The sequence below is a fragment of the Phalacrocorax carbo genome, chromosome 6 (genome assembly GCF_963921805.1).
Source record: "Phalacrocorax carbo chromosome 6, bPhaCar2.1, whole genome shotgun sequence".
NCBI lineage: Eukaryota > Metazoa > Chordata > Aves > Suliformes > Phalacrocoracidae > Phalacrocorax > Phalacrocorax carbo.
The window spans coordinates 18,982,838-19,009,461 of record NC_087518.1 but is presented as its reverse complement, the minus strand read 5'-3'; the positions used below and the strand labels follow the sequence as shown (position 1 = coordinate 19,009,461).

Genomic DNA, 26,624 nt, shown 5'->3' with positions numbered 1-26,624 from the left:
TAGGCAGGGTAAGGGCTCTGCTAGAGGGTCAGGGAGTGCAGCTGGGGCACTGCTACGCAAGTGCGTTATACAAATACCTGACTCCTGAAGGTGTCTGCGCATGAAGAAGCAATGATTTAAAAGTCTGTAAATAACTTTGAGGTTTGCTGGCTCAGTGTGGACAGAGCAGTGTGTGCTGGTGTTCTGCCCGCTTTGTATGTGGGCACTGGGCAAATCCCGGGAAGCTGTCATAAACAGAGGTGCTTTTTTCCTTTTTAATAAACCCTTGGAATAGAAAAAAAATGGTTATTGCAATGGACTGCAGTAGTGCAGGCTGGCTAACCTCCCCTGCAGAGGTGCTTGCAGTCCTGTAGTCGCTTGCATTTTGGAAGGTGTGGAGCAGGCTCCGGAGCCACACAACTTACTGTAAGCCTGGGTTCCTATTGATGGTTACATTCTGGATTCTGCACAGCAGATCCTTTGCCCCTTTTATATTTTATGAGAATTTCTTCGGTAATGTAAGAACATCAGGTGTATTCCTTAAGTGCAGTTCTCTTGAGGAGTCACTTGTTGCTGTTGCAGTGGGAGGGATGAACAACTTGGAGTTCTCGTCTGCTAAAATAGACCTGGCAGGGAAATGGAAGGGTGGAACTGTTATAAGTACCAGTCAGTGAGTGGGGATTGCAGTGCAGGTGTGAGAGAGGAATATAGTAAGTTTTAATAATTAATCTGACTGTGATGATAGTAGTTTCTATTTGCATAAATATACATACATAATCTTCATGTTCAATGGGTTTTGTTCTCAGAGGCCATACAGCTGTTCAGATAAGGATACTCGAGCATGCTCTTGGCAGGTAAAAAGATGAAAGGGATTGCAGGAATCCTGTGCCATGTCTCCAGCAAAGCCTCCTTCGCAGAGAGCGGGAGTCGAGTGTAAGACAAACACAATTTTTGTCCTTGCAAGGACAAAGCCCAAGTAAGTTGACAAGAGTAGAGGCTTGGTAGAGAGATATATTAGAGGGGTTGAAACTTCAGAAATTTTGAACACTTTTGATGTAAAACACAATTTCTCATGAAGGATAGTTGGTTGTTGGTTACTACTGTGGTCATTGGAGAGAATGTAACCATGTAAGGGGAAGTCTGCAGCCAGAGCTGCTGAAGAAGGGCTGGTCACCAGGACAGTGCTCCTGTGGCCTGTAACAAAAGAACAAAATTGCACAATTTGACTGTAAGAGACAGATTAGAGGGGCGATAGTAGAAGGTGGTAAACTCAGACTAGATTTGGTTACAGTTGGTCTAGCAACTGCAAAAATGTGGAAACATAGATGCCCCTGTCATTTATTTTTTAAATATAGGAATAATATGGGAAGATTTTGCTTTTGTTTTGGAGCACCCAAAGATGCTACCAAGGTGGTTGAAAGAAAATGTTGGTGATCATACCTACAATAAAGGGTGATTCAACCATCTGTTTATTTTTAATAAATCCCTACAGAAGCAAGCAAATAAGCTCATGTTCACAGACCCACTGTTCTGTATGTGTGTGTAAAAAATAATGCTTTAAAGTATTGCAAGCCAGCCAAAGGTCTCTGTTCTCCGCATTGGACTGGATAATTTCGTCAGCTGCTGTGACTTTAATGAAATCAGTAGTATTTTTATTACTTTGTTCTAGAAGCATCAAACTTTAATTTGCCTATCTGTAGTCTACTTTCTGGGTCTTGCAGGGCTGTCTTAGAAAGATTTGGAGTGCACTAATAGTGCTGAGCATGGCCTCTGTGGGCAGGTAGTTTTCTTTCCTGCAGAGGCCACTGAAATTGATTTTTGCTTGTTACAGAACAACAGTTAAAACGTCTTGAAAAATTGGAATTCGAGCATAAATTGGAGATTGTGAGAAGGTTCCCACTTCGTCTTTTGTTTATGGAAGGTCAGATACTAGGAAGGCATATGCTTGTGAAATACTTACGTTGTTTATACAACTGAAAGTTAGAAAATATCTAGGTGTTATCTAGGCTTCCAACTGTTAGTGACTAAATAAGAGGAGGCAAAATTACAAGAAGGGTCTTAAACCCTATTTTGACTCTAAAAGGCTTAGATAACTAGGAGCTTGCATGAAGTACAGGACTTTGGAGAACCTTTCTTGGAGAAGTAGGAACTCTGCTGAGGGTTCCAGCAGGGAGGATGACAGGAGGATGGAACAAGAGGGAAAGGTGTAGAAGTAGGTGTGTGTAATGCTTTGCTTCCCAAGAAAATAATTTTAATAGCCTGTCTGACAGCTGTGTGCTGATCTTCTGGTGCTGTGGGTATGAAAGAACAGTTAATGGATGCTTAGAGAAGTAGTGGTGTGGTTGTTGAATCACAAAACGCGAGAAGTGAGAATTGTACTCCATGTGGCAGGAGGCTGTGTTTGTGCGTGCCCTGCTCTTGCACGGTGTGAACGGAGTTGAAAAATCCGCAAGTGGGGGAGAGGAGAGCAAGCAAAGTGTTGGTGGCTTGCATGCTCCTGCAGCAGTGCAGCTTTGTGGGGTGTTGGTGAGTTGCTTATCCAAGTGTATCAGAAGTGGTGATCATGAGACATTTGCTGATCTGTGAATTTTAAGCAGTTCCTTACCATCACAGGTATTAAAGATCTTTTACACTGAATGCTGTTCTGAATATTTGTTTGCTTTTGCCTCTATCAGTCCTGATTTCAAGGGTGAGATTTTTTCAAAGGAGGCAAATATCTGCTGTTGCACCCTGATGGAGATGGTTGCTGATTTGCTATGGCAGGTAATCAGCTGTATCTTTCCCCTGAGTTGGCAGCAGCATCTAGCCGGAGTCTCTGACATTTTCCCCCAAAAGGATATGGTTGTTTTAAGGAAATGTACTGACCCTAATTTGGGGGGGTTTGGGTGTTTATGTACTGCGAGTGCGTTGCACTGAATAGCTTGAAAGTTAATTTTCTCCAGCGCTGTTGATTTTGGTTCTGATTGAGAAATTTCCTCCCTAGGTGTCTTACTTTTTTTGTGCTGAAAATACTAAGTAATGGTACTCCACACTACTGTGACACAAAACTCACCAGTATACCTGTAACAGATTTCATAAAAATATTTATGAGGAGCGAAGTATTACACATTGTAAGTGGACCTAAAATGAAGTTGTCTCCTACCCAAATAGTTTATTATGTTGCGCTCTGTTTGTGCTATAGATTTTTTTTTAAAATAAATTCTACTGGAATTTGAAACACTTCAACTGAAGTTGTCATCCTAGATGCTCCTTTCCATTTTTTTACTTTCTCCTATCAGTGACAGATTGGCAGAGACTCAGTCAGGCTGGGTGGAGTCTCTTTGTCCTTGGAGAGGGTGCAAATGTGTTTTCCAGAGGCCTGATGTTCTCAGCCTGACTTATCTCCTGGGGTGAAGAACCCCACGCAACTGCATTTCGGCTAGCTTAGATCTGCTTATATGTTGATAGGGTGTGTGGCATGCAAGTACCCAGTTGCATACAAATGTTGATTCAGACATGCTCCCCTTCTCCCCTGGAGCCCCTATCTCATCTTCTGGCAGCAAAAGAGGCAGCTGATGCCTATATTCATGATTGACTGTAGCAGTGTTTGATTAGGAAAAAGGTTAAAAAAAGCTTGAAGTTGTCTTTCGCAGGCTGTGGAAATTGCTTATTTTTTCAGTAATAATAAAAGCAGAGGACAAGCAAGCATCTGGAACTGGCCACAGGCTGTAACTGCAATTGCACATAGCAGTATCAGGAGTAAGGCTTGAGAGGATCTGCGCCCCTGCATTTCAGAGCTCTGCCCACTGTAGTGGCAGGATTGGGCCCACTGGCATGTAGTGTTGGTGCAGAGTCTTCTCCCTGTGAAGTAAAAGCCTCTCCTTCCAGCTAATTTTGTCATGAGAGTTCTAGATCTTAACCATAGAAAAGCTTTTATGATGAACTTGTGCTTTAGTAAAATGAATTGGGAATATTCACTGAAAGGATCACTGAGTTAAAATGTACGAGGAAGCACAGGAATGACTGGTTGTTTCCTATTTATAACTGTACACTAGAAAAGGACTGCAGCTGCTGCTGGGTGCTTGTCTGTACCTGGTTTGTACTTTACATTGTTCTTTCTGAAAGTTTTTCAGACACAAGTTTGTAGTAGAGGGGTGCTTTTGTCCTGAATAATTTTTCTTTCTGAAATGCCAGGAAGAATCTCCAAACACTGGACCTAATTAGAAGATGTGCTGAACAGGGCGCTGTTTATGCCATAGCTGTGGGTCTACAATAAAGAATTTGTTACAGAAAGTCTTTAGATGAAGTGCATGTGTCATTTCCCCTCATAGGTAGCACATAATTAGTATTTCCTTGAAGTGGAAAAGCACAGGTATATGTGTGAATGGGCATAGGGACCAGGAGGACATTTACCCTCTCTCCTCCTGCCTCCAGCTATGGTCCAAGAATAACAAAAAGAACCTTTATCTCTCCTTGTTGCATTAGCAGTAGATTCACCTCGGTATTCAGTGGCAGAGTTGTAGGTTTCAGGCACTGAAGAACCCCTTCCCTGCTCTGGCAAACCTCTGCAACAGGTTTTCTGCCTGCCTGTGCAGAGCAAGGCTCTATATAGTAAACGCAGTGTTTTGAAATAGGTTTTACTGGATGCCTTTGCATGAAGGGATTTGCTGAAACCTGATCCTTTCTGTAGATTCTTCCCCAGTCTGTAGGGGTTGTCTCATGTCCCCATTGTCTCATGCGCCTTTGTTTTAAAATAATATTAAGCCTCAGACACCAGCTGATTTACTTTAATTCAACATCCAACTTATGTTTGATTTCTTTTCATATTCAAGTGAGCCATCTGGCTTTAATGAACTGTAACTGTTTTTAATGCTGCCTCCAGTTGCTAACATCTGAATATTTCATGTGTTGAAAGGAGGTTTTGAAATGCAGAAGTGAGACTGAAGAGTCCAAAGTATTTCCAGATCAGCTCTGTTCCAGCAGTACTTGTGCTCCCCTCCCCTTGAGATTTATCAAAAGATAATCTTTGGGGTGCCAGACTGTAAGCATCAGCCATGGCGGGTGCTAATTACAAGTACTTTCAGTTTTGTGTACATAAAACACCAGAGCTGCTTATGAAATCCTTGACTTGGGCAGAATATCAGTCAACTTCAACGGGAGCTGCCAGTATTTAGCATCTTTTAAATAAACAGCCTTTTTGGTGTTTGATTTTGGTTTTTTTGGGGTGCGGGAGGGGTGTCTTAAATATTTCCATGTTGCAAAAAAAGGTGAAGTTAGTTTTACATCACCTAGTTTAGTTATAGAAGTTAATTGAGAGTTGGATCTCATGAACTGAAAATATCTTAATTGCAGTTAAATTCTGAAGGTACTCTGCCAGGGCTGCACTATTAGAAACCAGTGGCTTATCCCCAGATTTGTTGGACTACATGCTTCGCTTGGCATTTTTCACAGCATTGCCTTTGTTTTGGCTTAGCAGTGTGACAGCTGATAGACTTATGACAGGCCACTACCAAGAAATATTTTGATTAATGATTAAAAAGTATTTTGTTGGTTAGCTGTTCACTGTGTGCCAAGCATCATGCAGGTTGCCAGTGACGACATCTTCCAGCATTACTTCATAAAGGATAGAATAAATGGGAGCTTAGTGTCAGTCTGTCTACAGGAGGAAAGTCTTCAGAAAGGGTAGGCTGGGAACGTGCAGTTGCATTAGCTTACCCAGCACTGCTTCGTCCTGAGAGTGTGGAAGAAGTATGTAAGGAACCAATGGAGATTGATAGAGATTGGTACCTGTGCTTAATTTCTCATAACTTTCTCATAGAGGCAGAGCTGAATTGGGAATTAGCTTGTGACCTTGTATAGGTATATGCTGAGCACAGTCTTTCTGAGCTGGAGAGGAGTAGGTTAGAAGCAGTATAGCAGAAACTGGCAGCTGAGTTCCCTTCCAGACATTCCTGAAGCTATAATGAATAAAACTGTATTAATACCTTGTACACAGTAGATTTTTGTGGCATTAAGTTAACGTTAAGTAGGAGCTCTTAATGACACCTCTTGCTACTCTTAAAATTTTTTATTCTCACATGTAATTAAAAATTTTAAAGTTGGCTGCATTTTTTTATTGTACTTGAGAACTTCTTACACTACTGAGCACTGTTGGTGGATATTTCTTTAATTCTATCCAAGTTTGTTGTTTTATTTGTGTGTGAATGAAGCTACCAGTGTTCTGTACAGGAGATTTCAGCCAGGCTTTTCAGTGCTTTGCAATGCAGTTCCCTAAAACTCATGCCAAAAACTGTAGCTCAGTCTACAGTACAACTTTGGCATCTCCCTTTCAGCTGAAGTGTAACCTGAGTTTGGTTTGGTTTGTCTGATACTGCCAGCTAGCAAGCCTGGATGCTCCACATACATGCTCAGGACATTTGCAGCCTGCTATGCAGCATTTTTAGAATTAAGCCATGGAAATCTGCCACAAAACAGAATTATGGTACCTTGGGAAGGTTTGGGGGGGGGTGATGGAGAGTTCCCCTGTTTTTTCTTTCCAGGTTCTTTATGTCTGAATGGTGGAGGCATGTCTTGGTTCACTTGCTTTGCATGGGGACCATGGGAGCCTAAAGATACTGCTGTCAGCAGGGACAGTGACACTGCCCTTTCCAATCCCAGCCACCAGCGTTCACCCAGTCCTGGTGCCTGGGAGTATGGGCGCTGCCTGCGCTGTTTGGGCTGAGAGACTGCTGAGGAGCTGGGCGGGCAAGCTGGCAGAAGTAGTCACTCTCCCACCTAAACTTCCCTGTAATAGAACTACTTCTTCAAAACACTTCAATTTTTAACAAATAGACAGATTTTAAAGAAAAAAAACACTTAGAATTTTTCAGACCAACTGTAGTTCACAGGCTGCTTGTTTGAATGACAACACAAATGCAACTGCAGCCTGCATGAAGCTACTTAAGATCTGCTTGCAGTTGTGGTGGGATGGAAGATTCTCCTTCAGAGGGAGAAGTGCTGGACAGTTTCTTAGTCATTTGTAGTTACCATGTGTCCAGTCCAGTTAAATCATCGTTGCACCTTTAGAAGCAGTATTGTATTGGAAAATCTCGTTTGTAATACTCAACTTGAAGTAAGATTTTTACGTTTCTATCTGCTAGACAACTTGCATTTCATACAGATTTATCCATGCTGTAGAAGAAAAACCTACTTAAAATAGGTTGGTTTCTTCAACGTTAAAAAAACAAAAAGGACCCTCCTTCAAAACCTCTCTAAGGATTATCAGGTAGTCTCCATAGACACTATAGGCATACAAAACAGAAAAAAAATTAAGGCTTTTAAAATGTGTAGGGCTTCCCTTTTTTAAATGATAGTTATTCGAAGCGTGTTTAGGTGAGACATGCAGCCTATGTTTTTTAAAAACCTGATTTTCATTTCTCTACATTATTTTTGGTACCTTGCTTAAAAAGAAAAAACAGGTGCTTCCCAGATGTTTAGCAAGAATGCAAAGGGTATTTGAAGATTGTCCTTTTTTTACAAGAATTTTTAAGCCAATAATCTTGTTTTCGGGGTCCCCTCATGCCCCACCTAATCGACTCATATAAAGTTGTCAGGCAAAGTGTTATATTAATAAACAAACATGTAATCTAGGCTTCTATTTAGTTTACAATTTTGCTTTAGTGGAGCATTTTGTAAGGGAAAAATACTTGGCAGTGCATTGCCAGTGCAGTGAACTAGTGGGCTTGCTTTAGACCTGTCCTTCCTTGGTTTCTACCATTAATAATGAAATAATGATTTAATTGCTCATAGGAATAGGTTTGAAAGTTATATCTTCTCATCACAAAATGTTTAGGGGTGTCTTTCTGCTCCCTTCTTTTTTTTTTCTTCAACCTATCAGGTTATTTTCCCCTGATACAAATCGGGGCAGGAATACCTTCAGATTGCACAACCATAAAAAACTCCGGGTGCGCATGTGTATGTCTGCAGTTTCATGGCTTTTTATTTTATTTTTATTATATTTTTTTTTAACATGTGCCATTCTCAGATGTTCTGCAGGGCAATAGTTCCTCGTTTGAGGTAACAGAATAAGACGTTAAATGGTTCAACCATCTACATTTGTACAGCTGCTGTATTTGTAGGGTGGGTTTGTCAAAACAGATTGCAATTTGGAGCTCTATTGGCAGAGATAAGTATTAAGAGAGTAGAGAGGGGCTATGTCCCTTGGCGATGAAGGTGATGCATCAGAAATTCGGTGAGTGGATGGACTATGTGTTATGGGTACTCTGGAGTTCTCTCGCTTGTTCTCTCGCTTGTTTTCTCGCTTCATAATTGAATGACTTAGAAAACATTTTTTTTCTAGAATCGATTTGGTCTGCAGATGAGAGGCGTAGAATAGCTAAACATAGAGAAACACAGTGAGGTGCTCTTTTTTGTTTGTTTTTGGCTTATTGCTGGAATAATGTTTTTAATTATCTTAAAAGTAGTTAAAATCTAATAAATATTTTCTTATCAGTTGTTCCTTTCAGGGTTTTTCAGGACCCCTTCTTGAATGTCCTGGCTGCCAGTGGAATTGAAGGCGGGAGGCAACTCATGACCACCAAACCGTGACAGCTTCAGATTGCCCTGCTTCTGGCTGCTCAAAATAACCACTGGGCTACTGTGGAGATGAATGGAGAACAGCAGTATGATGCAGGTAATAGTCCAGCTGAGCTCATTGGCTAACAATTCTCAAAAAAACTTGGCAAACAAGGTGGAATAAAGATGAGAACAGTGAATGTTTCATAGTGCATGCATCTGATGCTGTGTACTTTATATGGCGGGAAACTCGAGTTTCAATGACTGTGGGTTAGATTCTGGCTACAGGGTGTATTGTTTGTTATTGCTCTATTTCAAAAGCAGGGTGTATCCTTGGCTCAAAGGAGAACAAAATCTGGCCCACCTTAGTAATTGTGTTTTTAAGAAGCTGTGTCTTTCCTCTTTGTGGTACCACTATGATATGGCCTTATGAAAAGCACAGTGGCTTTAACACTACTGTTTTAAGGCATTTGTCTGGCAAAGTGGTTAATATTATCTTGTTCTGTCCTTTTTAAACTTGTTCTTAATACTTTGTCAAGGTTGTGCTGCTGGTTTAAGAAGTCAGATAACTGAAGTTGTTTGCTGCCGTTGCAATCTGTCCTGTTTTTCTGATGTGCCTTGGTGTGCCCTCTTTGATAGGCTTGGGATATCAACTCCTAACGTGCTGCAGAGTGGTATATTATGATAAGTTACCTCAGGTTTTGGTTCACTCTGAAACGTCTGGGATGGCTGGGGATACTAACAGCTTTCTGAAACAGTTCTGGGATTGTACACTCTTATGGGGGTAGGGACCGTTTGTTTTTCTGACTTGCCTACCACGGTTTGTTCCTTTTCCTTGAGGAGGTCCCTACCTATAGTGTTGGTGTAGTTAATATTAAGTAAATTTTAATTTGTAGTTACTGGTGTAAACAACTGAATTAGAATTTTATCGGAGTATTACTTTCCTTTGGTACTTGTCCAACAAGCAGCTCTTCTCATAGGACAGTTCAGTGTTGGTAGTTTTTGTACCTTTACTTTATGGAAGTCTAATTGCTGTTACTGTTCCTGAAGAAATGTTAGACATGATTTTAATCTAGAGTGCGTTTAGCAGAATGCTATCATCTACTTTATGATGCTGAAATATGCTTTTTGATTATTAATTATAGCCAGTCAAGTTGTTGTCAATGCTACATCCTCAAATGAGCCAGAAAAAGCAGCATGCACAAGTATGCAGAATGTCTCCAGGCACACGCAAATACTAGTTCCTCTGCAAGTGGAAACTGCTAACTTCTCTCACAAAGTGTAAGACAGAACTGGCTTTGAGCAGCTGAGAAGAACAGTAAGGAGATGTGTACATGGTCAGCAATGGGGGGGATGTTCACAGGCTAATAGCACATACCTCTGTAATAAAACCTCTATTGACATATTTCCATCTTCCTCAAAAAGTATCAGGGGTCAAACAGTCCTCTCTTTGTGCTTTTGGAATAGCTAGGAAGGGTTTGATACTCAACAGCTATTTTCCTGAGCATCCTTTTTGTGCCTGGTTTGAGTACAGGTTGATGTGAAAAGCAAACAATAACTGAAGAGAGCTTTTCTTGCTGAGTCGAAAGATAGTTTCCAGCAAATGCTACCCATGTGAGCATAAGCACACTGGTTGTGTTGTGCCCTCTAATATTGTTTCCTGAAATACTTTTAGACCAGTCCTAACCACTACTGGAACATTCCCTTCCTATCCTTTGACTGGTGTAATTTTTTTCTACTGGATGATTTTTAGCAGATTCCCCTCTGTCTTATTGGTTTTTATATACAGGCTCTCTGCCTACAAGAACCCAGACAGTGATCAAGGTTTTTCGTTGTGATGCTCTCCTACACTACAAGGGGAAAAGACAACTTTCATTCTTGTCACAGTCTTTCTCAGCTGCTGAAATTCCAACCTGTCTTTATTTATTCATGGCCTTGCAGCTGGTATAGATGGAAAAGATTAACTGTTATTAAAATCAGATTGAAATATATCTAAGTTTCAGGGTGAGAAACCTTTAGGTTAGCCTTAATTGAAGGTCTTGCAGACTTCAATATGATGTACTTAAATGTCCAATATGACAGTCTTCAACTCAATCATATTAAAGATGCATGAAAATTTATTTGCAGTGAGAATTTAACTCGAATCAAAAGGTGAAAACAGTCTGGTGTAGGTTGTTTCCATTGCAGGTATTTTTAAGTGGTAACGTCCTTAATACATCACTACCTTCTTGTGTCTAAATGGTACAATTCAGTATTGTTTCTCTTCCTGTATGTATCAGAGAGCAGCAGGACATAGTTCATTGTAAAATTCAGAAAGGAAGAGTTAGTGTTCACAGTAATGCTAGTAGGAACAGTGATAAATGGGAAGCAATATACCTACCTAGGAAACTTCTAATATTCTAACAGACAATTTTCTCACCTCCAGAGTGGTTAAGTGTTTTCCACAGAACCTCTGTAAGACATTTCTCAGATTTTACTTGAGAAAATGTTAGCTTGATTTGAAAGCTTTACTGTCAAAAACCAGTTGTATGGCAAAGTCACAGAGATGAGAATTGCATCTGGTTTCTTTCCCCACCTTTGCCAAAGTTGTGCTTTGCCATTGAGCGAATGTGTGGCTCAGTCATCCTGTCTAATATAGAAAAATATGTCTCTGTATAGTAGAAAGCTGAATTCATTTAGGACTTGTAGCAAATAAGGATATGGGGAGAAAGAGAGAACATACATATATGTACACCCATGCAGCATTAGATTAATAAATTGTGCTTTAGCATTAAATAGATTAAATATGGTTTTCCTTGCTGTCATCTGTAATATTAATTTGCAAGTTTTCCCACAGTAGTGAGAATTTCTCGTGTAAATCTGAAGTTTTATTGAGTAGTTTGAACTCGGACTGATCAGGATGTTTAATACAGCCATATGGCCCCTCAGGAATGTAGATTCATTAAACTGGTCCTCTGTGTATCCCAGGATCTGCTAACCCACGAGGACGGTGCTGTGTGATAGGGTCTTGCAAAAAGTACCAACAGACTAGATCAAAGGCTTTATTTAAACAGGGCCTGCTCTGCTGCCACTGTCCTACCAATAAAACCAGAAAAGCGATTGGATTCTGACTCTCAAAGATTTCTGGCTAGTGTGAGCCTTACCAGAGAGGAGGTCCTTTGCCACACTCTTGGGAGTATTTCTGCATTCAGGTATCGAAAAATAGGTACTTGATTTCTGAGATTTTAATAGTTTTTTTAGTCCTACCACATGCCACAATTAAAAAACTAAATTACTGCTCTCACTGTGAAACCTCATACAGCATTTTTGCTTGGAGCTTTTTTCAATAAACTTTTCATGTCCCACATTGATTCAGTAAGTGCTGCACTAAATAACCTGGAACACTGTGGCAGGGCCATCCATAAAAAGCAGCAGATAGATTTGTTAAATCCTATAGCTAAGCACAGCCCTCAGCTGTGTCAGCCACCTAAAGGAAGGAAGGCACCTGAGCTCCCCAGCTCTGCGTGCTCAGGTGTTGTAAGGCTAATCACCTAGTCTCACTTAAAACCTTAGTAAAGTGTAAACACAAGCTGAGTTGAAGTCTGATGAATGAGTGGAACAGCAGAAGTTCTGGATGCTTTTTTAAAAAAGTAAAAAAAAAATCTTTTCAACCAAACAAAACTCCCTAAAATAAAGCAGGAAGAGTATTAAATTTGCAGTAAGTATTGGACAGGTATTTGTGATTTCTCTCCAGCCTATGAAGAATGAGTTACAAGAGAGCTTCTGGGTGTGCTGGTGAGATTTGGGCACTGCACAGTACAAAGCAATCTGAGCCCTTCTCACTGCAGTGCAGACCTGGAAGGAAACAGCTCTTTTGGATATGAAAACATACAGGCTACAGAGACCATGGATTAGTGGCGTGACAAAGGACCTGTGGTAACTCTGATCCAGTTCAGAACCAGTTTTAGCCTGGTTAGAGGCAAAAGGGTAGCTGAAGCAGCAAGCAAACTGTCTTTCTCAGGAGCTCCTTGTAGCAATTAAGTGGCAACATAAGTTACTAATTGACCCTTTCAGTGTGTTAAGTGACCTGTGCCTCATTTAAGTAGCTTAACTGCCCCTTAGACAGTTATCTGATGATAACACGTTATTGAAGGCTTGGTGCTGCAAGCGGCTTGGTAAAGAGCACGGCTGGAAAGCCTCAAGATCCATGTAGTATTCCCAGGTCGAGCTACTTGGCTTTCAAACTTGTTAAAAAGCACAGAGCAGTCATGTTGCTTTATGTTTCTCCTCAAACAGAAATACATCCGATGTTGCAAGTAGTGCTTTTTATATACAAAGTGCTTTTTGGAGTTGGATGAAAGTGGGGTTGGTGCTGCTGTTGAGCAGCCGGGTGCTTTTCAGCAGGAAAGGGTGAGCTGGCTTTCCCTAGGTAGGAGTTAAATAAGACAAAATTTGCTCTTGGTTTTGTCTGACCACAAATATTGCATTTGAGCTGATGTTTCTTCCCCCTTTGGTTCTGCAGCTGTGAACTTAAGAATATTTATGGTTATATTAAAGTAAAATGTTGTTTTAATGATTTAAGAAATCTTAATCTGTTTTAACAACATTTTGCAATGAAATTATATTTTTCTTAGAATGACTTGCAGCCAAAGCTTTGATCAGCTGCACCCTAATTTGCAAACAGCTGTGTCTGTGCCTTATCTTTTATGCCCTCAAAATTTTTTAAAATAGAATTTCTTACTTTTGTCCTTCTCTAGGTCTGTTTCTTCAGTAAGTTAAAAATTATCCCCTGAAAGCATTGGTTATATTCAAGCTCTGAATTTTTTGAGCTCTGAGGCTTATGAAAGGCCAATATAACCAACTGTGGTTGCTTAAAAATAGCAAAATGAAATTGGGTTTGAGAGAGATATGAGTTGCCTTTAAAACAGATACTGTCATCAGCAAACAAAAGCTAACTGAATGTACATTTCTAAATTTGGGGAAATGATAATTCCTAGAATTACAATGAAAAGTTAGAGATGAGCTTAACAATCAGTTAAAAGATAAAATGAACCTACTTTACGCTCCAGACTTGTAGGTTTTTTAGATTTAATGTAGCTCAGACTTTTGGGCAAATATTTGCCCCTTTCTATTTGAGGAGTAAGAACTGTTGTGGAGCATACTTAGCAGGTTGTCAGCCTGTCCACGGGCCTGATAAGAACATGAAATAGTACTGCATTCAGTGGTTTGGACATGTAATGTTTTCTACTCAAGCTACTACTTGAAAGAACAGTTACCACCTGTCCAAAGAAAGGTTGAGTGTGTAGGAAATGTTGGTGTCCTATAACCTTTGCTGAGCTCTTCCCATGCTTGTGATACACAGAGATTTCTCAGTTTTCAAATATAAACAAGGTAACAAGTTTCCTGGTACTGAGAGATGGAAATCCCTCGTATTCATTCATAAAGACAACTATGGTGCAGGTGGTAGAATTGGTCTAAAAGTGAAAATGAAAAGCTTTACTTTCATGTCATGTCACTGCCATCCCATTTTGCTACTGAACTTGAAGCTGTAGTTTGTGTGTTGAGACTAAAAATACTGCTTACAGGAGGTGGGACCTCGCTGGTCATCCTGTGCTGTGCCTGCAGGAAAAATATAACACGGCTGCACCCTGAACTAAATAGGGGACCTGGAACCCACCCTGTGTTGGTTGTGGTGTTTTTTCAGCAGAGCAGGTTACACATTGGAGAAAATGGGAGTAGGAGGGGAGCAGGGATGTGAGCCAAGAACTGAAGGGGAGATGGCTGGGGGACAGGCTCAAGAACAATAATAGATAATCGGACTAATTGGTAGCGTGTCTTACTACAGCTGCTTGCTTCCCTAACAGCCTGAGTGAATTTTGAACTGTGGCTCGAGTGGTTTTAGCATATTTTTGCTTTAAATCCATCCAGAAATGAGATTTTCTTGGTCTAAAGAAGCTGCCTACACCTTATGAGCTGGGTTTTTTTTTTTAAGTGACTAATTTGAGTGTTCTTGATTTCAGTTGTGTTTTGAGCTGGGTTTTTTTTCAGCACTACCCTGAATCCTTCTCTGTGCTTTTGATGTTTTATAACATCTAAATAAATGCTATCAAACTTAAAAAAGAGGAAAGTCACATTTCAATTTTTTTTAGGCTTTCTTTTCACACCTCTTACTACTTCCTGGATTTTTTTTATTTAGTACACTGATGGTCCAGTGTGCCCAGAGTTTTGAGTCTCTTACATTTGTTGATACAAATACAGAACTCTTCTGCCTATGTTCTCCTCTTGCAAATTGTAAACAATTTGTGCTTAGCCAAAATCCTCAGGATCTCACTATTTTTCAGACCAGATTCAACTTAAAGTGCCCTTCACATACAAAGAAAGACTAAATAGTATTGTCTGTGTGTTGAGGTGCATAACGAAGTTCACTGCACAGTTGTTTACTCAGTCATTTGGAGTGAAAGTGGGTTTTGCTGTAGTTCTTAGTAGCTTAAAACTTAAGCCAACAAGTTGCTAAATAGAAGGTGCTGGACTTCTCTTCTAGATGCTGGTTCCAGTGTGGAAGAAATGGAATTCAATTGGGATGAGTATCTGGAAGATACAGGAGCAACTGCAGCCCCCCATGGATCTTTTAAACATGTGAGTAAGGGAGTGTGTGTTTATGTACCATCTCCTATGTTGTTTTTTTGATACACTGAATGTTTAAGGTTTCTTTGAATGAGTTGATGCTCTCAAATCTGGAAGACTAACTAGAATCATGTTTCTTAGAGTAATGAGAAATGAGGAGTTTCACCTTTATATTATTGTTTCTTGTCTTCCTCTGTATGTAATGTAGCACAGGGTAATCCCATCTGCAAGTGCTGAAAGATAAGGGCTCCTAATCTTTAATGTACCAGAAGATAAACTTGATTTTTCTCATAAAGCCCAAACTGGCAAGTCTCTTTCTTCTTTTGATGACTGCTACTGGACGATTGCTGTGGAGAAGCTAGCTTTAGAAAGTTGGTGGCATAGCTCTTGAACAGCAGAATTTGAATGTTCTATCAAAGACGATTTTAATGGTAGCTCTCAAGGAGGCCAAGGAGAAAATAATACCTCTGCCAAACACTTGACTGTAGTAGTTAGAAAACTGATTAGGATAATTGTCGATCACAGGCTTAATGGATAGGATGAAGTCTTGATAAGTCCTTGTCTTTGCCCTTGGATATCTTTAATCAAATGTTTGTTGGTAAAATCCTGGAGTGCACAGTCCCCTTGGGTGAGATCTGAATGTGAAGTCTGCCGCCTTGTACGGGGTCATCACTGGAGGTGAGCCATATAGGGCTGGTTTCCAAACCTCTTGGATCTCTTCCAAAAACTGGAACACTTTTCAGGCTGCCAGCCTGTATCCTTATCCAACTCTTTTTTTTAAAGTTACTGTTCAACAGTCTTTTAAAGACTGGCTGTGGGTCTTTTACCATAGCAGTGAGGGTAGTGACTTGTGTGTGGTACAATGCTTGGAAACCACTCCGTGGTGCTCAGGCTTTTGGGTCCAGTATTGCCACTTTCACTACAGGAGACTTATATCAGCTGGAAAACAAACTGAGGTCTGTTCATGAAGGATCACAAAGCATTTTGAGTCCAACGATAACACGCAGAAGTGCAAAGCATTAAAGAATATGTTAAAATGTGGCAGTTGCTTTAGTAGTAAAGAAGAGGCACAGTAAATGTAGACTTTGCAGAGGCTCTTCCATACACTGGGATGTAATTGTAAGTTTTTTGTTCAAAATAAACATTCAGGTATCTCATTTCTGAGGGGGAGAGAGGCCTGTGCTTGCTTTGTTTTTCCTTAGTGTACTAAGGCTCTAGCAAGAGCAAGCTTAATAGAGTGGTGGTGTCCATGCAGCCCACATTGAGGAAGCAGTACGGAATCAGAGCAATGGCATTTTGCAGTACTGCAAGGAGGGGTCTGTCGGCTCCTCTGGTGTGGTTTACCTTATGTGATCTCTGCTAAAGAAGCTTGCTATCATAGCTAGGACACTAAACAAACTAATTGTAATGCCAGCTTTAAGGTGACAGCCAACTGAATTAACATTGCAGCTATATTTTGCTAATCGGCAGGAGACACGCTTTGAATGACATTGTTACCCCTGCACGGCAATCTTTGCCAACTCAGCAGTGTCAAACAAGAGGTCTGATTTCTGTGGCTGTCGTCAGTAGAAATACAATTAGGTTTGAAAAAAAAATCCACATTTTAAATTGCCATTAGTCCTTACGCGTGTAGAAAAACTCGGTGCAGTTTTGCTGGTGCAAGTGACATTGTCGTGGAGCGTGCTTTAGTGAGCAGGTGTGGGCAAAGCCTAGCCGTGTCGCCCAGTCCTTTTCTGCTGCATTGGGTGCCCTCTTGTGGGCAGCGCGACGGAGGAGCAGCGCTTGGTGAGCTTGGCTGGCCACGCTCCACAGCCCGGCACCGGGAACTGGCCTGGGGGCTCGGGGTGCCAGGAGCGCTGCGCAGGGGGTCGGGAATGAGAGTGAAAATAGATGCCTGTGTGTTCAGGAGGGGAACCTCCAGCATTTGCTGTCAGAGTTCCCTTGGAATTTGTCTGGAGGCCAACTTTGATGTTCTCTGTAATAAGCTTGGCATAAAATTTTGGAAAGTTAATGCTAACACCAAATTGATGAGCAGAGAGAAGCATATTTACAGCAATGTCACATCACCTAGATCTTACTGTTAGTAGAAATTAAATAGTGCAAAGTCACATGCTCAGGATTTCTGCTGTCCATGAGAAAGGAATGGTTTGGAAAAGGTAGAGAAGGAGAACCTCAGTGCCTCCCGGTGGATGCTGACAGCTGGTCTATGTGGCGAAGCCCTAAAAAAATGTTAGTGCGATTCCAGGATACATCAGGTGAGAGATTTTCAGTGGAGAGCGTACAGGCAGTGATGTCTCTGTGCTAGGAACTGGTGGTTCTTCTGGCTGGAATCTGTGTGGTGCTAGTTGCTTGACTTGAAGGGCACATTTCTATAATCTACCATCTCATGATGAGCTAAGAGGGAATTACTTTTGTACTCTCGAAAAACAGAGTGGAAAAAACTAAGCTGAATAATTATATTGGCACAAGAACAAGTGGTCAGGTATAACTAAAGTAATTAATATAAATAAATTTTAGATGGAAGCTTAAGGTTTTTGTTGGGTTCTTTATAAATATTGGAGTAGTGAGACTGTGACCAGCCTCCCGTTATGGGTGGTGGGTGAGAAATACCTAACCCACATTGTAGGAGAGTACATGATCAGGTTAAGAAAATGTAAACCATGATTCAACAGCCTGTGTTAGCAAAGAGCTAGACTTGCTAATGGGAGAGAGAAATTTTTTATATTTGTTTGCTTATATTACTTCTGAAAGTTTTTCTCTTACTATGAGCAAGACACATTGGAAAATGTAAGCTACTTCCTCAAATTAATTATGTTCTAATGTTTATTTACATTTTTAAAATTAAACAATATTGAGATCAAAGTGACTGTTTTGCCTACAATCTCGCAGGAAAAAGAGCTTACTAAAAAACAGGAGTTGCACTGGATGCCAGTGCTGTCATCCCACCCTAAGTCTAAATACACTTTCTCTAAAACTGTTGAATGCTTCTTTTTTAATTCGTTTCTCCAACTTACATGTATGTGTAAATGTATATTAAAAATAAGTTAGTGTTCAACACCATCTGAACACATGTATTTGATATGTGTTCTTGCATGCTTTCAATCCTTTTTGTTCTTTATCATTACCTCCTCCTGAGCTGAGTCAGGTCCCCAGGTCTGACCTGTGGCATGGCACAAAGTGGGGGGATAACACTTGATTGGAAGGAGCAGTTGGAGCTGCCTAAGCAGTGCCGTCACTAACCGCTCACAGCCATCTCTGCTTGCCATGTGTGCAGCAGAAGGCTGCTGGTGCAGACCCACTGCTCCGAAGAAAATACTCTCGGAACTCCCACAGCACCTCCTGCAAGCTGGTCTGCACAGTGAGCCAGCCTAAAGAAACAAGTTTTGTGCTTTAAACCGCTTAGTGGTGTCACCTTGCCCAGCTGCCAGGAGAGGGTGCTAACTTCTTGGTCTCTGCTCTATCCACTGGGGAATGTAAATGAGAGTGTTTGAAAAATGCACCTGACTTCAGGGAAAGCTCCATCTGTTGCTGTTGGTTTCGCTGAATGCAGCGCTCTCCGCCGGGAGGCTTTGCTGAAAGTTTGGGCATAGAGAGCTGCACAGATTTCCCAGTTCCTCAGACTTTGTGGTGAGCTTATGGCTTTTCTTTCAGGAATCAGAATATGAAGTCTTTATTAGTATCTCTTCAGCTAGGCAACTATCTTTTTGAAGAGGTGACCTCTGTAATATCACTTCAAAAGGTCTGCAGGTTCTTAAGAAACGTTTTCTCTAAGTGAAGGGTATTAACCTAAAAGATGTGAACAGTTAACAGAGGCATCTTTTCTTTCTGATGTGGTTCTCTTAGTTTTATTTTTAGCAACCCAGTATGTGCTGGCTGATGAGACTATAATAGCTATGGCAGTTACTGAACCATCAGTGCAGAACTGGTAATAAATAACCCAGAAAATATCTACCGCCTCTGCATCATACTGAAAGCCTTTCTTGCAGTTGATCCAATGAAGAAATGGAACTTGGGATCACTTAAGAAAGAAAACACCAGTTACATTCAGCTGAGAACAGGGTATCAACATGTTAGATTTTTAAATTAAGACTGAGGCGATGGAATTAAGTGTAGCTCAGAAACATACTGTGGTGAGAACAGAACAGGGTCCTTCTGCTTTTTCAGGAGTGTATGAGCTGGGAGAAGTTAGGGATATGAGAAACTTAATGTTTTGCTTTATCTTGTTATGTTTACGGTTCAGTATCGGAGTACTGTGCGGTCAAATTCCTCACCTGCACACAACATACGCACACACGTATGCACACACAATTGGGTGCTTTATTGTTGTCAAAGCATGAGCTCACTGAAGAACACATACTGTTTACATTCTATGCAATTTATGTAACGATGCTACATACAGAATTATTTAGGTTCTTCGAGACATTAAAATTCCTTATTCTGCAATTTGTGCAGATTCATGCCTTCTTAAATGAGCATGGCAGAAGAGACAGTGGTATCATTATCTAAAGCACATGTATGTACTTTAAATAGGCTTCTTGTCCAAAGAGGTAGAAAGACATAGTTTAACACAAAAAGTCAAAGTTGTGGTGCTGAGTTTGACCTTTAGTTTTGCTTAGCTTGACAGCCCAGCTGTGAGTTGGAAAGCTTTTCAGTGATGGGAGAGGCATTGTCCAGCACAGGACAATGAATTGCAAGATATTGATTTAAGGTTGAAAAGACACTCTAAAATGCAGAGGAGATTTCATTAATGATGATTCTATGTACATTCCAATTTGGGTCACATGATGTGATGAAGGTGTTTCTCTGAAGAGACGGGATAACATTTGGCTTGAGGTTTTTTACTAATGAACACGTGTAAATGGTTCCCTTGTTGTTCAGTGAAGTTTCTGGGGGTTGCTCAGATGTGATGATCTTCTTCCTCTTCAGGTGGATACAAGTTTGCAGAATGGTTTTGCCCCTGGTATGAAGCTAGAAGTTGCTGTCAAGTCTGATCAAAACACCTACTGGGTAGCCACCATCATTACTACCTGTGGGCAGCTGCTCCTCTTGCGCTACGATGGTTATGGGGAAGACCGCAAGGCTGACTTTTGGTGTGATATCATGACAGCTGATTTACACCCCATTGGCTGGTGTGAGCAGAACAAGAGGATTCTCAAAGTGCCTGAAGGTATTGGCTCCGTATGCAGAAACAGGGAGTACATACAAAAGTATGCTTTTGTCCTTTGTAAGCCTGGCAGGTAGTTGTCATGCTTGCTGTTATGCACAGGTGGTGTGGCTGTGGTGACAAGTTGAGGTTGTCTGCTACGTTCTTCTGAAATCCTGTGACTTAGAGCAGGAGGTTGCTTTTTCACCAGAGACGAGTTAGCTTAATTTCAGAATTGGACTTATTTTTACAGAGGCTTGTGGTTATCTTAACCATCACCCACCAAATTTTACTGCTTTGTCATTTCTTTAAAGATTTTGTTGTTTTGTTTCTTCTGTTAAAGTGCTACTGGTGAGAGTGTGGCAGATTCTTGTGAATTAGGCAGTGCAGGAGTGTGGTAACGTCTTGTTGTCTGAATGATCTTTAACTGGCAGGAAGAATCACAGTGGTCGTCTTCACTTTTCACTTAGGTATCAAGGACAAGATACCAGACCAGGAGGAATTCCTTCAGCGGGTGCTGAAAGGAGCGTGCAGTGCTCCTCCTAACCTGCTGGAGGGGGTAAGTGCTACAGTGTGCTGCATTTTGGGTTTTGTCTTGGTTTTTCCCTTTGTCATTAAGGGAACCACTGTTCAGATGGTCAGTTCAATTCCTTTTTTAAGTTTAGGGAGCATTGTAGTATGCTGCTGACCTCAAAGTTCCACGCTCTACTGTTTCCTATTTACAGTATTTAATTTGGATAGTGTTGTTCTAAAACATATCTGTCACTGAAGGTGTTCATTAATGCTGTCAAAAGAAAAACCTTTTTCAAACTCCCTTAGGTTTCAGTCTTCCTCCTGTTCTGCTCCTCCTTCACACAGCTCTAAGGAAATAATCTTTTGTTTTTCTAGCTTTCATGTTGTCCCCTTTCTCAGTCAACTCCTTTAACTAATTTATTTTTTTTCACTAATGGGCATGTTGTTGTTTCACTTAAATCTTGCATCTTTGCCAGTGAAGAACCAAATTTTTATCCCCTTCTCTGCATTTAAAACAATATTTGCGCCTCGTATCAGTGTCTGGTTGTAAAGTACAGAACATAATTTTTTTGAAAAATGCTGTTGACTTCTTTATAACTAACATTTTTATCCTTGTATCTTTTCTTTCTAGTCATTTTTGTGTGCTAGATGACTCAGTTTTAGATTATTAGATTATTCATGTTTCCTTCAAACCCTGAATATGTAAGTGATAATGCTCCTGAAAATGGTGATGAGGACTTAAATGAAACATGTGACTGTATCTACAGGCAGTGCAGAAGCTGGTGCAAGCACCAGTGATACTAAATATTGTAATTTCTGTCGTCCTGTGTTAGTAAGGGACCTGCATTTCTTTATGTCTGTAAATGCAAATTTACTTCTTTTGTGCAAGAAGAATGTGTATGAAGAAGTGGTAGTATGGGATTTGTTTTGGTCTGTTGTACAGAATAATTTGTGTTCTTTTTGTAGCTTCACAGAGGGAAAAATCCATTGGATCTTATTGCACCAGGCTCCCGACTAGAACTGCAGAATGTCCGGGATTCCCTGGAAGCCTGGATAGTCAACGTGGTAGAAAATGTTGGTGGGAGACTTAAATTGCGATATGAAGGGCTGGAGGATTCTGACAAATTTGACCAATGGATATTCTACTTGGACCCTTTCCTTCATCAAGTGGGGTGGGCAGCTCAACATGGATATAACCTGCAACCACCTTTAGGTACTTCAAAACATATATCTTTAATGTGTTGGATCAGAGGCTAGAGAATACTGCTGCTGCTTTGGTGCTCTAAAACTGCCTTCCGGATGCATACAGTCAGTGTGTGATCTGACAAATACTGTACCTAATGAAGTGTACGTGAAAACATTAGTAAATAGTCCTACAAGACTTTCCACCCACTCATTCAAAAGTTGCTAAATGGTTTTGGCTGTCAAAACTTTCCACCTGTTTGTGGAAGGGGAGGAGCTGAGGAAGGGATTGCCTTCATGGTTATTTTTGGTAGGTTTGTATCCTGGGCAGGGTCAAGAAAGTCGTCTGTTTCTGAAGTACTGCTCAACAGGAGCTTTGCAGCTGGGACTCCCAAGTCCACTGGGCTAATTAAGGCCTTGTTTAAAGAGGTATTATGTGGATATGAAAATGTCCTTAAAAATGGGAAGGAGTATGTGGATGTGGAGGCAGAGGGTGGGACAGAATACCATGTTTTCCAGGCATGTGCATGTCAGGGTGGGTCATCAAAGAAGTGGGGCATAAAATGTCTGAAACACAAATTAATTGCTTATGAGCTGAGCAGTGATGTAATGTGTTTCCTGATGAGGGAAAACCTTGGGATAAAACTGGAGAATGCAGAGCATTTACCCTAAAGCCTTTCTGCAAAGGCAGGTGTACATCTAAGGTTCTGGCACACTCTTGTGCTATTAGCTGGGGAGGTTCAGGTTGGTTTTGTTGGTTTTGGGGTTTTTTTAAAATGTTTTCCCCTTATGGCAAGAAGAAATCATGCTGACGGAAACAAAATAATTTCTATTGAAATGGCTGAGCATACTGCCTTTGCCTAGTGCTTGAGCAATCTGCTGAAATGAGGACTGTGAACTGGGAGATGCCAAATCAGTGACAGAAATGAGATGGGTGGATTCCACAATTCTATTTAAGTGAATAATGGCTTTTGAAAATATTAGCTACTCCTTTTCTTTTTCTGTTTATGTAAGAGGCTTTGATGTACTCACAGGCTTGACTTCAGGGATCATTTGTGCATGATGGCACTGGTACAAGTAGTTCCTCTTCTATCAGAGATGTGTGTGGTCTGGGGTTAGAGTGCTAAAAGAGTAACTTACTCAATTGGGTCAGAATTATGGAGCATTTCTTGAGTTTACTGCTTGCTTAAGCGTAAAACAGACTGACATCCAGGTAGGATTTGTTTTCTGGTCATATGTTTCTCCAGAAGTTTTCCTCGGGGTTTGATGTGACCTCTGCTTTCTCAGAAAAACTCGGTGGGGCAGCATATGGGTGATACTACTGCTTGACTTCAGTCCCTTTTTGTAACACATCTAAATGTCTAAGAAAACAGTAAGTTTTTAAGCAGGAAGGTATTTGCACAGATTCTGAACAGATTGTGAATTTAGCACTTGGAGGAGCGCAAATCAAACTGTTTTCTGAGGGGAAAGAAGAAGAAAGATTACTTCATTCACTGTTTTCCTTTCTTTTTACTCAAGCCATTAGGTCCTTGAAGAGCGAAGCAGATTGGCAAGAGATCCTGAAGAAGGTGAAAGAAGAGGAAGAGGAGTCATCGGTTCCTACAGATCTCTTTAAGGTAAAGACACAATATCTGTAGTTTAATTCTGTGGATGATATCACGAAAATGCTATATTCCTAAGAAATGTCAGCCACTGTTACTGAAACTTCCTAGGCTGTTTGCTTGGTTTTTTAAATACTATGATACAATTCTTGTTAAGTTAGACAACGCACCCATCACAAGTATGTGAGCCATAAGTTGTCACACTGGAAAAATCCCTGGTTCTGATCCGTTATAATGGCATCTCTAGTTGTTCACCAGCTGGTCTTGCAGAGACCTTTTAGAGAAGTGCAGGATTACTGCAGTCTCTTTAATTGTGTGAGTACATTGAGAAGTTTAACATGTGTAACACCTAATCTGTAACCTGATAGAGTCACACATGCTGTATAAGGTTATATCCTGAGCATTAGCAAATGTTACTAAGTCTGAATTTAAATATACATGAATTAAAATTAAAAAAAAAATAATTCTTGACACATTCTGAGAAGTAGGAATGTAAATTTAGTCCTTCAAGTTATGAGTTCATTTTTCTCAGCTTCATTTGGATCTGTGAGCAGAATGGAACAGGAGATGTTGTTGCTCTTGAATCTATTAGATCATACACAGAGCAGGAACCCTGTTTTGCAGGGTTTTGTTAGGCTGAAAATTGACACTTTTATAGTTCTCTTTTAGATAAGATCACGATGAGTGCTAGGTTAGGGGGCAAAAAAGCCTTTCTGTTGACTTACCAGACCACCCTGTATTGTGAAATCTTGCTTCTGTGTGGAGAATATCAGAGGAGGAAATCTTCGGGACTCAATTTCCTAAACTCATAGAAAACTGTCAGTCTCGGAAGGCATAGCTGGCTTTTTCATTCTAAAGAGGTTGCTGGTACTCTGACATGATTATTTCTTAGAATGAACTAATAAAAACTCAAGTTATCCTCTTCAGTTGAATTACAGAAGGTACATCTTTTTGATGGAGAAAGGCAGGTAATCACTCTGATACTTCATTTCTCAGGATAAACCTGTGATTGGAGTGCATTCGTTCTCTGAAGGCATGAAGTTAGAAGCTGTGGACCCAATGGCTCCTTTTGTAATCTCTCCTGCTACAGTTCTCAAGGTATCAGGGTTCTTTAGCTTGTCCTGTTAAGATTCAGTTGAATTGCTACTTCTCGTCTTAAATGCTCAGGAAATTCTCATTAGTTGATTATCCTAAAATCTTGGAGTAGTTTTCAAGTTCAGTATTTTGTATGTCTCCCATAGGGACAGGCTGCCAGGAAAAAAAAACTTAACTGCTGATGGTGAAGCCATTGGATTTGAAAATAGGGGAAGAGTTCCATAAAGATACAAACTCAAAAGGTCAAATGGCTGAAATTGTCAAACCCAGAGTTTTAAAATTAAATACAGTCCCTCATAATCTGAGTATCCACTTTAAGATAGGTTTCAGGGTTTTGTTTTTCCAAAAGTTAATGTCATTCCTATGGACAAGCTCTGATGTTTAAGTAGCCTGGTTTTCAAAGAAGGGCCTGTACATGGATTTAAAAGTTGAAGTGAAAACTCCACAACATAACTGGGTTTTGAGCAGCTTCTATCTTCCTGTTTTAGTAAACAGGTGAAAGGTTCTAAAGAGACCTGCTTTGATATAGTAAACCAAAATGTTGCTGTACAACGTAAAACTAGGACATATTTTTAAATCTTTTTTTTTTGTATATTTTCCAGGAACTGTTGCTTTTTCTTTAGGACAGATAGTCTCTCAGTATGGCATCTTACATTTTGGTGTTCTCTCTTTTAAACTCTAACATACGGTTTCTTCAAATAAGATGCTCACTTTTTACAAAAAAGGCACAATCAGTTCAAAGCAAAGGAAATTAATTTACTTTTCTTGATATTTTCTTGCCCTGTTCCTAGTTACTTCAGGAATGTAGTGGCTTTACTTGTGACAGTCCATCCTAGGACACAGTTCAGCCTTGTTGAAATAAGCAGTTTTATTATTACAGAATGGTAATAAGACCGTAAACTCTAATTTCTCTGTATTTTTCATAAGGTGATCAAGTGCTATATTGAATTTTCTTATTTTTTTAAGTGCTCATACATTGTATTTTGTTATTACTTGATTTTGTTAACTTTCCAGATACTGCAGAGGACTCTGCTGGTTTATGAATCCCATAGATTTGCTTTTAATTTCTTTTTTCCCTTCACGGTATTTCAAGGTAAAGGGTTTCCATCTTGCAGTGTTGCTGTTTAATAAAGTTATCAAAATGGGGGAGAGGGAGCAGTAGTTGAGAATCTACTACTTACAAGACTACATGGTTCTCTTTTGGCTAACTACAGGTATACAATGAAAAATATTTCATGATAGAAATTGATGACTTGAGACCAGACCGTACAACCAGCCAGTCTTATATTTGTCATGTCAACAGTGCTGGTATTTTCCCTGTGCAGTGGAGTCTGAAGAACGGCTTGCATCTCAGTCCTCCCCCAGGTATGTTTGTGCAAGCTTGTCGTGCTCGCTCCTCTTTGAAGGATTGCCAGTGCCCAGAGCGCTGTGTTTAGGATAACACTTTTGCAAAAGAATTATATGTAGTAGCACAAGCAAAGAACAAGAAAGATCAAATTCTGAGAAACAGGAGCTTTCAGTTAGTGAAACTGAAGTTTCCTGGGTACATGCCTGGATTTGAGAAGACAGTGGCTGAGGATGCTGGTCATGCATAAAAACCTGAACACTGGAATGAATGGAGTTTCTGTTCCAGAGCTGAAGGCAATGTTGATTTCAGCATTAATTAGCGTGATATCAGAAGCTTATAGCCTTTGCTTTAGATTTCTGCTTCTGGTCAAAATGGAACCTTGTTGTCCAATGTCTTACAATATTTTTAGACTATCTTATCACTTAGAAGTTAATGAAGTACTTTTTTTTCCAAGAACCTATCAGGCAAGGTAGCGGATTGCTGAAACATTGCTTCAGGACATAAGGGTTTGGGGAGTAGTCCTCAGCTTCTGCAATATTTATGCATTTTCTCAAAATGGAAATGTCAATGGTCTTGTAAAACCAGGGACTCTGTACTCTCTGTGGTGGTGAATAACAAATTTGGAATG

General features: G+C 40.3%; 1 protein-coding gene across 3 annotated transcripts in view; it reads left to right on the top strand.

The window, feature by feature from the left end:
- The window catches only part of SFMBT1 (Scm like with four mbt domains 1), a 122,648-nt gene that overhangs the window by 76,496 nt on the left and 19,528 nt on the right, over nt 1-26,624 (top strand). For 2 of the 3 annotated variants that reach the window (XM_064454039.1, XM_064454037.1), the window contains exons 2-9: nt 8,463-8,629; nt 15,032-15,126; nt 20,041-20,281; nt 20,728-20,816; nt 21,737-21,983; nt 23,471-23,568; nt 24,550-24,651; nt 25,863-26,013. In XM_064454039.1, the coding sequence (XP_064310109.1) occupies nt 8,602-8,629; nt 15,032-15,126; nt 20,041-20,281; nt 20,728-20,816; nt 21,737-21,983; nt 23,471-23,568; nt 24,550-24,651; nt 25,863-26,013 (1,051 nt within the window). In that variant the 5' untranslated portion in view covers nt 8,463-8,601. The remainder of the gene's footprint in view (nt 1-8,462; nt 8,630-15,031; nt 15,127-20,040; nt 20,282-20,727; nt 20,817-21,736; nt 21,984-23,470; nt 23,569-24,549; nt 24,652-25,862; nt 26,014-26,624) is intronic. The other variant, XM_064454038.1, reaches the window with a different exon arrangement.